General features: G+C 46.4%; 1 protein-coding gene across 8 annotated transcripts in view; it reads right to left on the bottom strand.

Annotated features, from left to right (window-relative positions):
• The window catches only part of TNIK (TRAF2 and NCK interacting kinase), a 161,823-nt gene that overhangs the window by 128,443 nt on the left and 20,618 nt on the right, over nucleotides 1-12,762 (bottom strand). For all 8 annotated transcript variants that reach the window (XM_057411550.1, XM_057411556.1, XM_057411551.1 and 5 more), the window contains exon 2: nucleotides 5,083-5,148. In XM_057411550.1, coding sequence (XP_057267533.1) covers nucleotides 5,083-5,148 — 66 coding nt within the window. The remainder of the gene's footprint in view (nucleotides 1-5,082; nucleotides 5,149-12,762) is intronic.

Below are 12,762 nucleotides of genomic sequence, written 5' to 3'. Positions count from 1 at the left end.
GCTGAGCCAGACCTCAGGCAGGCTAAGCACAGCACAGACTGCGTATTATTTATTTTCTCATTCCTTCCCTCAAAAAAAAAAAAAAAGTAAAAGAAAACAAAAGAAATCTCCTAAAGGCCTTTCTTTAGCATATTCATCTGCTACTTCACCAGCCTATAGTGGTGGAATGCCCAAGGGTGCCATAAGGAAGGATGCCACTGTGCAGGGCAGTGCACAAACAGCACCCAGGAGGGCAGGACATGCATTACCATCCTCATTCGACACCTGCAAACTCCAGGACAATATTAGTGAGAATAGACTTGTGCCTGGGACGTTCTCAGGGGTTTGATTTAGGGATCAAAGTGTCCCAACAGCCCTACTGCTCCCAGCTCCCCAGCAACAGGCGACCTTGGATTTCAAATGTTTTATTCACTTTCTCATATCCACACACCTCATTATCTTCATCTACTGGGTCAGACCTGGAGATGGGGAGCTGGCGGGGCTTACCTCCAGGTGGACTGATCCTGGCTTCTGGAAAACATTGGCTGGGTAATCACTAAATAAAACCTGACAAAATACCTTGGGATGTCCCATGTATTGTACCCCAGACAAACATGACACAGTGCAGCAAAGAACAATGGCCGGCAGGGGACACGGACTGCTTGTGACCAGTGGCCTGCTTAGAGGAGTCTCATAGGAAGTGACCCCTGCTCTGTGATGATGGTGAACGGGCTCCCTGGGGAGTGATAGCTGAGAGACCTGCGGTTTGAAGATCCCACACGCTCTAATTTAGAGTGCAGAGTGCTGCTGCGTAATGACTTAGCGATTATATGGCATTTACCAGCTAATTAAACAATCAATAGTTATTGTGCAGTTATGGAGTTAGCCCACAGTACTCTATCTTGTAACCTGTGAAATAAAGTCTTGCAGTAACATTCTGCTTTGGTGACACTGTGCACAGGCAGGCATGTGAATGCCCACGGCTAAGCAGGTCCGAAACCACCAAGGGACTGCTTTGGTTTTTAACATATTCAACGCACAATAAGCAGCATGCTGCATGTCTTTCCCCACCTTGGTAACCATCCGCTGGAAAGGTATTTCTGAGTAACCTAATGTCCTTTTACTTTCGACCCCTGTATTTACTGGTGTTTGACACACTGGCAGTTGTGGCCCTGATTTACTCAGGCAACCTAAGCATACAGAGTATTTTAAGGACTTCTTGCTTGCTTTCTAATGCAAAGTAGAGATAAGCAGCAACAATAATGTTCTGTAACATAAACCAGCATTTCCTCACAGACAATGCTCTAAAAGGTCTTAGTGATTTTTGTGTTTACAGTTTTGCTTTCAGCCATCAGCTACCTGCTAAAAAAGTAAAGAGGCAATGGCTCAATTCCCCAGGTCCAACTCACTGTCTTCCTGTTAGTCATTTCTTTAAACACTTTTTTCCAAGGACACAAAAATCCACTACTGCAGCAAAGTCTGGCACAGGAGCTAGCAAGCTCTCAGCCTTTTATCAAAACCAGTTTACAATCTGTAACATGAGACGCAGGATTATTAGAAAATAAAGAAAAGCTTCCGATTCAATTAGAGAGACAAACCATCACCAGTGCAGCCCTGATTAAAATAAAAATCAAGCTATTCACAAGAGAGTGTTAGGCATCTAACAAGAAACGTTATTTCTCTCTGCATTTATCTGCAGTGAAGAGCTTGTGTTTGGGGTTACAGGAGGGACAGCAGAGCGGGTCACTGCTGAGGGCTCCTGCAGCGTTCAGGTGTCACTGAGGTATGGCCAGCGCTGGAAGCACCAAAGTTACATTTTAACCTGCCGTACTGAGCAAAGAAAAGCCTTTACTTGAAAATACAGAGATCAAGCTGAGCAAGCTACCTCTGCCTCTGGAGCACAAGTCTCAGAGAACAAAGCTTTGATTTACAGAAGCACTCTGCACCACCTTGAAAGGGATCTTCAAATCATGGCCCAGAAAGCAGGATCAAAGAAACTTGTGCAGCAAGCTTCATCCCAGCGTCTGTGCTTCAGCAGAAGATGGTGCTCCCTTTGGGAGCTCTTAATGTGCACCAGACTTGGCCAATGTCTTTCCACCTACAAGCGAGGAGCAGGCATGTGCTGTGGCAGGGCTTCAACCCTCTCCAACACAGTGGGTCCTAAGGCTGACTCCACGAACCGCTGCTCTCTGATTGCTTCTATTACTGCAGTACTATCAGACATTTTCCAGGCTTCCCACCCTGCTGGGCTGCGGTATCATTCAATCATCAAGACTTTATCCCATGAGATCAATGGGAGGTTTGTGCCTCACACGTCCCTCCAGATTCTGGGCAGGCCAGGTTACCACCAAGAAAACTGTAGTCTCTAACACAAATATGACCATGCAGCAGTAACAGAACTGGCTGCTAAGTCAGGTTTTCGGAGGGAAAAATCAGGGCTGCAGCCCTGTTTTGGCAGTCTTGCAGCACACAAACAGGATGCTCTCCTCTGCCTGGAATAAGCATCTCACTTCTGCCTCTTCCCAACAGAAGAGTCGATCCTCTTGCTTCAGAGAAGCACCAGCCATGCAAAGGGGTGGTGATGCTCACCCAGTGACCAGACCTGGCAGAGAGGGCAGCGGTTGGACCTTCAAAGCTTGGGCTAAGAAGCCAGCACCAGAACACGCACCACAACAAATTATGCTTCCCACATCTGAAAATACAACTAGAGGCACACACAGGTTCTAAGAGGACAGCAACAGTGCACCTCAGATAGCACAAGCACAGAGGAGTGGGTCACCATTCCTGAAGGTATTTAAAAGACGTGTAGATGTAGCACTTAGGGACATGGTTTAGTGGTGGACTTGGCAGTGCTGGATTAAAGGCTCATGATGGACTTGATGATCTTAAAGGTCTTTTCCAACCTAAACAATTCTATGAATACCCCAGCCCCACCTGAGATGGGTTTGAAACAGCAGTGGGACAATCATCTAACTATAGAGGACACTGTCCCTAGGTATGGACCACTTTTAAAGGCTGTTGTAGAAGCAGGTTTGTGTGTCCTGAAAGCTGATCCATTTGTTTTACTGCAAGAGATAAATACAGCGATGGTATCTGGAAGAAAAGAATCACAGAGATCTTATTTTCGCCCTGGGTTTAGGGTGGGACACCATAAACAGTTATGTATGCTTTATATCAAAGTCTCCTTTTGTTTATAGAGCGGGTGCTACTTCAAGAATTCAACTTAAGGGAGCTCTGAAGTCAGTCTTAGCCTGAACTCATACCTCAGTACTTACTAATTTGGTTTGGACAGAAGCATTTCCCCCTCCACCCCCATCACCATCCCGTCTGGCACCAGGACCAAGTGAATCACATCAAAGACAATCTGATTGCTCCAGCAAGTTAAAAACAGTTAAGAGGAAGATTTTTTTCCTATACAGCAGGAGAAAAGTGGAACACAGAAGTGCTCACCTCCCAGAATGCCTGTACTTGGGGTATTTCTGGGTGGTTTTTTCCCCACTTTGAGGTAACACACAGACACACCAGAAGAATCAAACAGAGCAAGATGAAACCCGATCAGCAGAGCCATGCGACCAGTAGTGCCAGCACCAGCTAGCTTATTTCCCTTTTCTGCTCTCCACAAAAACATGATGCTTTCAAAAGGCTGTTAAAGGCGCATAGTTTCCACAGATTGTTAGAAATATGCACCAGTTAAAATTAGGTCACCCTCTACCATTATTCTAGCAGCTGAGAAAAGAAGCAGTTCAGAAGGGAGCTCTCATGGCAGGGAGTATACCATGGAAAAACAAGTACCCGAGGGGGAAGTTCCCTGGAATACAAGCTTGATAAGAACAGTTTTAGGTTGTTTGGTTTTCCAGGGCTTGGTCTGGTTTTTGTTTGTTTGCTTGGAGTTTTTTGGTTGGTTGTTTTTTTTCTCTTTTGTTTTCGGTTGGGTTTGTTTCTTGTTTTTTAAACATATTCCAGTTCAAATATTCACATATTTAAAACTCCAGAAGTTCCAGTTCATCTTCAGTTCACTTCAGTCCCTCTGTCCTCATACTGACGGGATTGGCCTACCACAGCAGGAGGATGAGGAAACCAGAATCCAGAATAAATATTTACTGACAAGTAGCTTTTTAAGCACCCTTCTCCTCTTCAGAGGGGCAGCTCACTGCCTTTTGCTACATGACAGGGAAGAGCTGTGGCTCCAAAGCAACAGTAAGAGCATGTGAATATACTCTTCTCTATAGGCAAATGATAATAAAGGCATGACAGATAAACAGGTTCTCTGTGTGCATGCATACACATATGCACAGAACTTGTGCCCATGTGTACAGAAGTTTTTGGAGCTGGGGGAGCTACTGTCTCCCAGCAGACTCAAATATTTGGCAAATTCCTCATGCAGCTGTGCTGAGAACCATTTCCTCACCATATATTAAGTGTAAATAAACCCAGACTTTGAAATAATTCAATCCCTCCCCAGCTCAACAGGAGTCATCCACAAAAAGACCCCACCAAGAAAACAGATCCTTAAAAGTCTGGACATTTTAAATATTCTTGTAAAGAAGTTCATGGGTTTGAAATTCTGCTATCCATGGTGTCCTCGCTGTTCTCATTGGGAGATCTGCTTCCAGGTGTTTATAGAAACTTAAAGCAAGCCTACTGACTATTGTGTATTTAATCCTGCAGCAGGTTTCTGCGGGTGGAAAGGGTGGCAGCCAGCCCACGTGTGAGCAGAGCACCAGACTGTAGCAAATTCATTTGGCAGCCTATTGCAGCTGTAAAACTCAGCTTTTAGAAGAGATCAAGATTTATCTATTAAAGCACAGACTTTTCACTCCCTCCTCATCATGCAATCAATAAAAAGCATGGGGGAAGGGGGGAGGGAGAAAAAAGAAAAAGCTATTTATTTTTTGTGACAGTTTCAGAACTATTATGAATTGCTTATTCTAAAAGAGCTCTGTGTGCTACACGGTGCTTGCACACAAGACCAAAAAGCTGGAGTTCAGCAAAGCTTCTTGTCAGGCCTGAAACAGGTCAAACCCAGCCAAGACGATGTGCTAGGATGCTCCACATTCAACATGTAACTAAGGCAAATGGGATGACTTCAGGTGAAGCCCTTACCTTATATACCTGCCCGTAGGTACCATTGCCAACAAGCTCCACCAGTTCAAAGATTCCTGCAGGATCCTAAAGGAAAAGGAAGGGAAAAGAAAATAAATGATCAGTATGTTTTAAATGTAATAGGAATTATCTGCTATTAAAACTTATGTTTTCTTATGCATCAGCTTTGGAATAAAACAAGCTAACAGGCAGGATGCAATTTCTGACTTCAAAACAGTGTTTTCCAGGTATATTCATGAGGTCAGCAGCATTAGAGTTATTTGGCCTAAGCATCATTTTTGGTTTGGTGCATTCTGGCCTTTGACATTCTGGTTTATCAACTGAGACAAGCAGATTTAGGGCAGCACTACATGAGTGCACAGTGATTTGGAAGATAGCACTGAAGCACCAAAACCTATCCCCAGACCTCCCTCCACCCAGTGTGTGTCCTGCTGGGGAAGGGCAGTCGCACACAAGTGCATACAAGTGTGAAAGCTGGAGCACAGCCACCAGCACAGTTAAAATGACGGTACAAGCAGAGAGGCACAAGGAAGGGTGGGGACAGAATAAACCAGTGCTGCTATTTTCTCCTCTAGGTGGGTTTTCCCCTTCCAAAAGCTTATTTATACTCTTCTGTTCCTCCTCCCATACTCATCACTCCAATTTCAGATAGCGCAATCCCCCAGGAAGCTGGCAGATACAGAGGCATGACAGCACTCGGGGGTCTGTGCACCCACCACCCACAGCACTGGTGAACCCGGCTCCCACCATCCACCCATCATCCCTAGTGGAGTTTTAGTCCCTTGAGCTGTTGACTGACTTGGCATGCCATGAGCAAAAGACTGCCAGCTGCAATTCGAGAGAGTGCGGGAGGATCAAGTAATGGCTCCAACAGGCAAAGGAGGATCAGCCAACAGCACTCCTTAGAAGACAGGAGAGGGACACACATCACCATATGACATAGAGGCGTCATTCATTACAGAGCCCACATCAGCTTAAGAGGGCTTCTGGGGTCGAAAGTCAAACACTGGCTCTTTGTGAGCAGCTGAGGAGCAAGCTTCAACGTACTAATAACATCGCAAGTAAATTAATCCAAGTCTTGACGTGACTGAGGCAGCTTTCTGCCCAGCCCAGAACACGTACTGCCACATACGTGCCTGGGTTCGGCACACCTCCACAGCAGGGTCACTGCAACCCCTCTGATCATCCTGTGTTTAGAAATGCCACATCCCATTTCTGCCTGTTCCTCCATCACTTGAGCAGCTTCCCCAGGCTGCCATGTGGGAACCCCCAGAGAGCTCCAAGGGTAAGAGCATCAGCTCAGTCTCTGGTGGGACCAACTGTAGCAGAGGGCAGGGGAGCGGTGCTGAAAAAGGTTTGGAGACCACTAAGGACACATCTGCCCTGGTGCAATGGGATGCAATTCCCCAACTAACCTTCAGGCCCGCACTTGGCACCACAGGTGAAGCTGTGGCACAACAGGTTTCTAGCATGCAACATCCATGTGGTGGCTTTACTGATTTGGTACCAGGCAGCAAAATGCCGTGAATGGATGGGAAAGAGAACTGGTGGTACACTGGGCTTCCATGCTGGGCGAGAATGGAAGGAAGGGAGAACATGGCAGCAGCTGCTGTATATTCCTTGAGCTTCTTTCTTAAGGGTTGTTCTCTGCAGTGCTGAAACAACTCTGAAAGAGGCTTTTCCAGTGCTACAAGTATATCTATTTTTGAATATTCATTAGGAGATTAAGGGAGAAGAAAGCTGTGCCCAGGGCAGATGATCAGCAGGTTTGGAGAAACATCCAGGGATGCAACTGGCCATTTTTGATAAAAAGAACTCCTCTTTGCAATGTGTTTCCAACCTCCTTCCACAAATCCTCAAACCAAAGAGAACACCCTCCCACCATTCCAGGCCACTTCTCACTCCTCTAACATGCGTCAGATGTGGTGTGGCTCTATTAGGTTTATCTGAGTCCATCCATCACCTGCCAGCCTCATGCCTATCTCCCCTGCCACCATCTCGCTTTGGCCAGGGCAGCTCTGTGCTGGCCAAGGGCAGCTCACGCACAAGGAAAGCTTTCCCCCATGGCTCCCACCATCCACAGCTCCTGCTCCAGCTCCCACCTGTGGAGCAATTTCTCTGCTGCACATCCCCCTTCATCCTACTTTCTCTCTGCATTTTTCCAGAAGCTTCGCCAAGGTAACTGGGCATCGGCACAGTGCTGAGTGACACTTCTCCCTTGACTGTTGGCACGAGCAGCCCAATCTCACCACAGCCATGGCAACACACTGGGAATGCCAGCAACACGCTGTCAGTGAGCAAAGCCATACTGCCCTCCTCGGCCTTGCTCCTTCCCATGAAGCAGGCAGCTGAAGGGACAACGCTTGTTCCCAACAGCTACTGTTAGTGCCCAGGAGTAATGTGTCATTAATGGCTCTTCCAGAAGATACACAGGAGAGGATGGGGTGGGTGGGAAGGGGGGGATAACACTCTTTCCACTAGTCTCCCTTGGACCAGTTCCTACAGATAAGAGCTTTGCATTTCAATAGCTGATGGGGCGTAGGGAACAAGTTGTCCCTGGTACCTTGTGCCCCTCAAAGCCCCAGCTCAGGTGCTTCAGGAGGGTACCAGAGAGAAGTGACAGCAGCTTGAGCAGGCTGGAGTGAGCAGCAAGAGTGGAAAACATGGAGGCACACTGCATGGAAGCTCTTCTGTTAGCCAGGGAAAAAGAAATCCACCCTGCACAGCTCTGACCAGGGACCAATCCAGGCCAAGCAGGGAGTAATCTCAGACCAAATATAGCCTGTGCTGCAGATCAGGGCTCACAGCAGCGTACTGCATTGCACTTGGCTGGGGGTGGCCTCAAAGTTCATTAAACACAGCTGCTTCCAGCCTAGTGCTATCAACTTCTGCTGATGCCCTGTTCCCCATCAAAGAAGGACACACAGTCGGTGAGGCTGCAACCCTCCTGCCACAGCAGGCTCCTCTTTCCACACCCAGACTGCCTTCAGAAATACTACTGATTTCAATTTTTTTAATGAAAACATCTGAACTAAATAGGAAGGGCATAAATAAAAGGAAAAAATGAGGAAAAGAAGACGCACTGTTTAAAACAGGGTGAAAGAACCAGCATTTAAGACAAACCCACTATGATTTTCAGCTGTCTATTAGCTTCACACAGAAAAGGATTTGTACAGTTGTAGTAGCACAGGGCTCTGTGAAGAGCCCTTATACCAAGGTACGGTCCTTCCCTCCTCCCTGCCCAAACAAAGGAGGTGACCAGAAAAGCAGGCAGGAGTGAGAACAGAGGTAAAATTCAGCACCAGCTGGGGCTGTGTTCAGGAGACCCTGACCTCCATTCACCTCAGCAAGGCAGGGCTGACATCAGACCACATTAGCTCCAAGCACTAGAAACTGAAACCTCATCCTGGGTCCATAGGGGCCAGCAGCACCATTTGCCCCCATGACAGGTTCAGGAGGGGCAGCCCCCAAACCCAGGAAGGGGCTGCAGAGCCGCAGGGATGCCAAGGGACATTTGCACATCACCCGCTACCAGCTACTCCTGTTTTAGACCTCCAGCAATGCACAGCTAGGCCATTTCCTGCTAAGGAAAGGAGTTTATTTTTAGTTTAAAAAGTAAGCTTTGCAGGCTCAGCACCCTGATCCCGGAAGAGCCCAGCTGCAGCTTTCTCCATAGGAAGGTGCCACTGGCCCCAGCACAGCCACTTGCCCACCCTGGCACACAAAGCCCCATTGAGAAGGAGTTACTCAGGATTTGTGCCAGAAGACATAAGAGCAAACTGAGGCATGGGGCTCTTCACAAAGCAACAGAACAGTCAACAAGAGCATCTTTCAGTTGCTCATGGGATGGGAAATGTTTTATAGTGGCACCCAAGGAAAGGGCTGCGCAGACCCAGTGGTCCTGCAACCAGGAACAGGCTGGCACCCAAGCTCTCCCATGCTGGGATCTGACCAGCTGCAGCCAGAAGAGGCTCAAATTCAAGAAGGAAATTGTTATGCTCCTCACCCGCCTCCCAGGAAAATCAGTGGTACTAAAGTCTTGGTAGCTACAACCAGTCTGAGATGCAGAGCAAGGCAAGAGCGTCATCTTTTCCAGCAATATCTTGGGGAAAGGGAAAGAGGGAGTCCACTTTATTTCAATAAACAGTATATTTAAAACCGCTGCATTATCAGAAAAGGGACTTCTGTACGTGGATGATAAAGCAGGATGCATCCAAATTTCAGCAACAAAACACACATCCTTTTTGAAGGGCTTATCGGCATGGAGCACACAGCAGCAGGGCTCCTAGCAGTAGGACACTCCCGGTTAAAACCACTCTCTCTGTCTAACCCAGACCCCAGTAGAACTACAGCTGAAGGACTTCCTTGCCTACACTGTGACATCTCAACAAGTCCAAGGCACAAAAAAGCCAACACTTTGCTTGAGGAAACCATTTAGAGAGTAATAGCCATATCCAGGGCTAAGTCAGCTGAGGTTTGAGGGCTGCAGGTGTCTTAGCAGTGTTGGCTATGGTGACCACTGAGTTAGTCGATCACCAGTTCACAGACCACCAGTTGGATGTCCTTAAATAGTACTTAAAAATAGCCATGCAGATGTCCACAAACAAAAGGTGCATTTATACACAGTCTGTACATCAAATTTGCTTGTTTTCCTTGAAGAAGCCTCATTTTTCGCCCTTCTAGCCCACACAAAACGTATGTAACAGAAAGGGTTACATGAAGGGACAGCAGAGAGATGCTCGGAGGGAACTGAGGGGCACACCAATTAAACCACGATTGCTGTGAATGTATTGGAGGGGAAATGAGAGATCAGAGGCTCTATAATCATTGTGCACTTAGTCCCCCAATTCTGAGCAGCTAATGACAACTTCCAGCCAAAAATCATGGAGATAACCAGTCATTAAGCAAATGTTATAACCCTAGAGAAGGAAAATGCACTGTTAACTGGAGGAAGCACGCAGTTATGGGTCAGTAACAGAGGAGCATCCCTAGGCACTAGTTAGCTGAAGCAACTCCACGGCACTAGAAAGGTTTTTTTAATCTTCACTAAGAATAAAGCCTGTGAACTAATGTTCCCAAACATAAGGATTTTACAAGCCTCTGCCTTACAGCTCTGTAATAAAGCAGCCTCAACAGGAGACCCCATTAAACTGATCAGGCATCCTCAAGAACCAAAGCAAGCTTACAAAGCCATTTAACTTGTGACCCTCAATACTAGACCCAGTTAGCTCCATCTGTGTGCAGGTGCCTCTGCTTAGACAAGTCCTGGTGGTCAAAAGGAGAGATTCTGGCATTGGGAAGCACCGAGGGGTCATTCTACCCAAAGAGCTGGCTCTTGTAAATTAATGACAGCGCAGGAGAGCTGAAATCCCACCCAGCATCACAGAGCTTGGCAGGATGGCAATGGGCAGCATCCTCCATACAAGCAGTGTCTTGAGATCAGGTGTACATACACAACTGCCTGGAGAAGTCAAGTCTTCTAACCCCACCAAGCTCCACACAGGAGAGGAAGATCACAGGAATGTGAGAAAGGCTTTGCAAGAAATGCAGAGGAGACAAAAGCCCTTCAGCAGTACAGTTCGATACATAAAACTGTCATTGGGGCAATGTATTTCTAATTATGCAAAACATCATTCTGAGACCAAGTATAATGATCAAGCCTTTTGTTCTCATACTACATACTTGTCCAGGTTCTGTCTCCCAAGGCCAAATGCCCAAGCTAGGCCATGCTCTAGGAAGCCATCCTTCATGTAGGCAAAGTCAAAACCTCACAGCCATGCGTATCTCCCAAGTATCAGGACCCAAGCAACCTCAAGCTCTATCAAGTCAACTGCTGTTCTTTTTGAAGACACATCAACTCACTCATTCTGCCATACTTTTTACACTGGTTTCTACAGCAGGAATTTAAGCATTTGTATGATTTGAAAAAATGAAGTCCAGATCTCCCTGGGGAAGCTATCCAATAACAGGATGTAGTTCAGAGAAAATCTGAGGGGTTTGAAGGGTACTTGATGATGTAGTTGCTTTTTAGTTATCAACTAGTTGTCTCCATCTTCAAGGTACTTCTGATTAACAGTCCTGTAACATGAAGATGGACTGCACAGACCAAGAAAGGATTGCTAATATAGATGCAAAGCAGGAAGGCAGAGGCTAAAGAAATAAAATATTGATCCAGCTACCAGAAATTTCCAGAAAGAGAATGGGGACATTACTTTTTTTGCTTCAAACACCACCTTCCCATCACACAGACATCACCCTAAGCCTGCCCATTAATTAAAGCAGTGCAGAATAACACTCAACAGGCTGCACAGGTATTTTTGATATATTTTGCTTCAGCCAAGAAATGACGCAGAACCATGCTGGACTACTAGGTGTTATTCAGTCCTCACAGAGATTGCTTCATCTCATGTCTTCTCCCCCTAGCTTTGTACTCTTCCCCTCCTTCGCCCACCCATCCAGAGACTCACAAGACAAGCTATCATCAATGCCATCTACCACTGCACCTCCTGCCTACTCAAGCAATACAAGCTGCTCTACTTGGAAGAGTAATAAGGAACTCACCAAGGGTTTTGTTTTCATTTTGAAGAAGCAGTTTGTCCTCCCTCACCCCCAAACACCCGGCTCTGTATCTGAAACGAAGATGTTAGTCAAGAAACAACACTCCTAGATAGCATAAGAGAAACTGCTGTCAAGACTAAGTTATTAACAGGAGAAAAAATTCTCCACTTGACAGCTGAGAGAAGCCTGTTTACAAATCTATTTGAACCAATCCTCTTCAGCAGCTCTTGAGGAGCCGCCCCTCCAGCCCCTGCTGAGAGCCATCTCCTTTTCCGAAACCATACACCAGCTCTCCCGGGTCTCTCTAGCTTTGCACGGCAGTAAAGCTTCAATTACCACATGTGCACCTCTTTTCTTCCCAAAATGTTAAGACCTGCCAATAGTTGGCAGCAGCAAAATTAAATGAGAACTAATCACCATGCTGGGCTTTTCAGTCAATAAAGCTGGATTACTTCTTCTACCATTACCAGTTCAATTTAAGAACTAAGTGTGGATTTGTAGCCATCAGCCAGCAAAGGTATAACCAACACCACCACTGAAGGAAGCAAGAAATTCCCCATGTACATATGCAGTCTAGTCCCACTTGGTCCTGCTGAGGCCAAACCACTAACACTACAATATACTGACCAGTCCAAATTTCCTGCTCATGGATTAGCATTTGCACACACAGAATTAGAGTTCATCTGACCTAGTTTCTCCTTCCTATCATGTCAATGGAAAAAGCAGACATTCTGTACATCATCCACAAATAAAAAACACAGGAGCTCCAAGACAGTAAGGAACACATACAGGCTTGGAACAAAGATTTTTTCCAAAACAAGGTGATATATTTGTACCACTGCAAACAGTGGGTCCCAAAGCCCAAGATGCAGCACTGATGCAGGGTAACAATGACTTACACAGACATATACAAAGCTAATCTTCGCCTAACAGGGCCCACTGGAGCAGTCCAGTCTAAGGAAAAGCCATCCACCAGCCACATACACTAATCAAAACAAGGGTCCAAGCCACCCCTACATGCTTCAAAAGCCTGACCTAAGCATTGCTAGCAACAAGGTGACTCCATCTCATTCCGATGTTACCCAAGCAATGAGCTTTAACTTGAAGCTAATGGAGATCAAC

This window comes from Pezoporus wallicus, unplaced genomic scaffold, assembly GCF_028554395.1.
Source record: "Pezoporus wallicus isolate ANWC-B61680 ecotype Strahan unplaced genomic scaffold, APGP_CSIRO_Pwel_v1 contig_6899, whole genome shotgun sequence".
Classification (NCBI taxonomy): domain Eukaryota; kingdom Metazoa; phylum Chordata; class Aves; order Psittaciformes; family Psittacidae; genus Pezoporus; species Pezoporus wallicus.
Note: the sequence above shows the minus strand (reverse complement) of the source record. Positions and strands in the feature narration are given on the sequence as shown.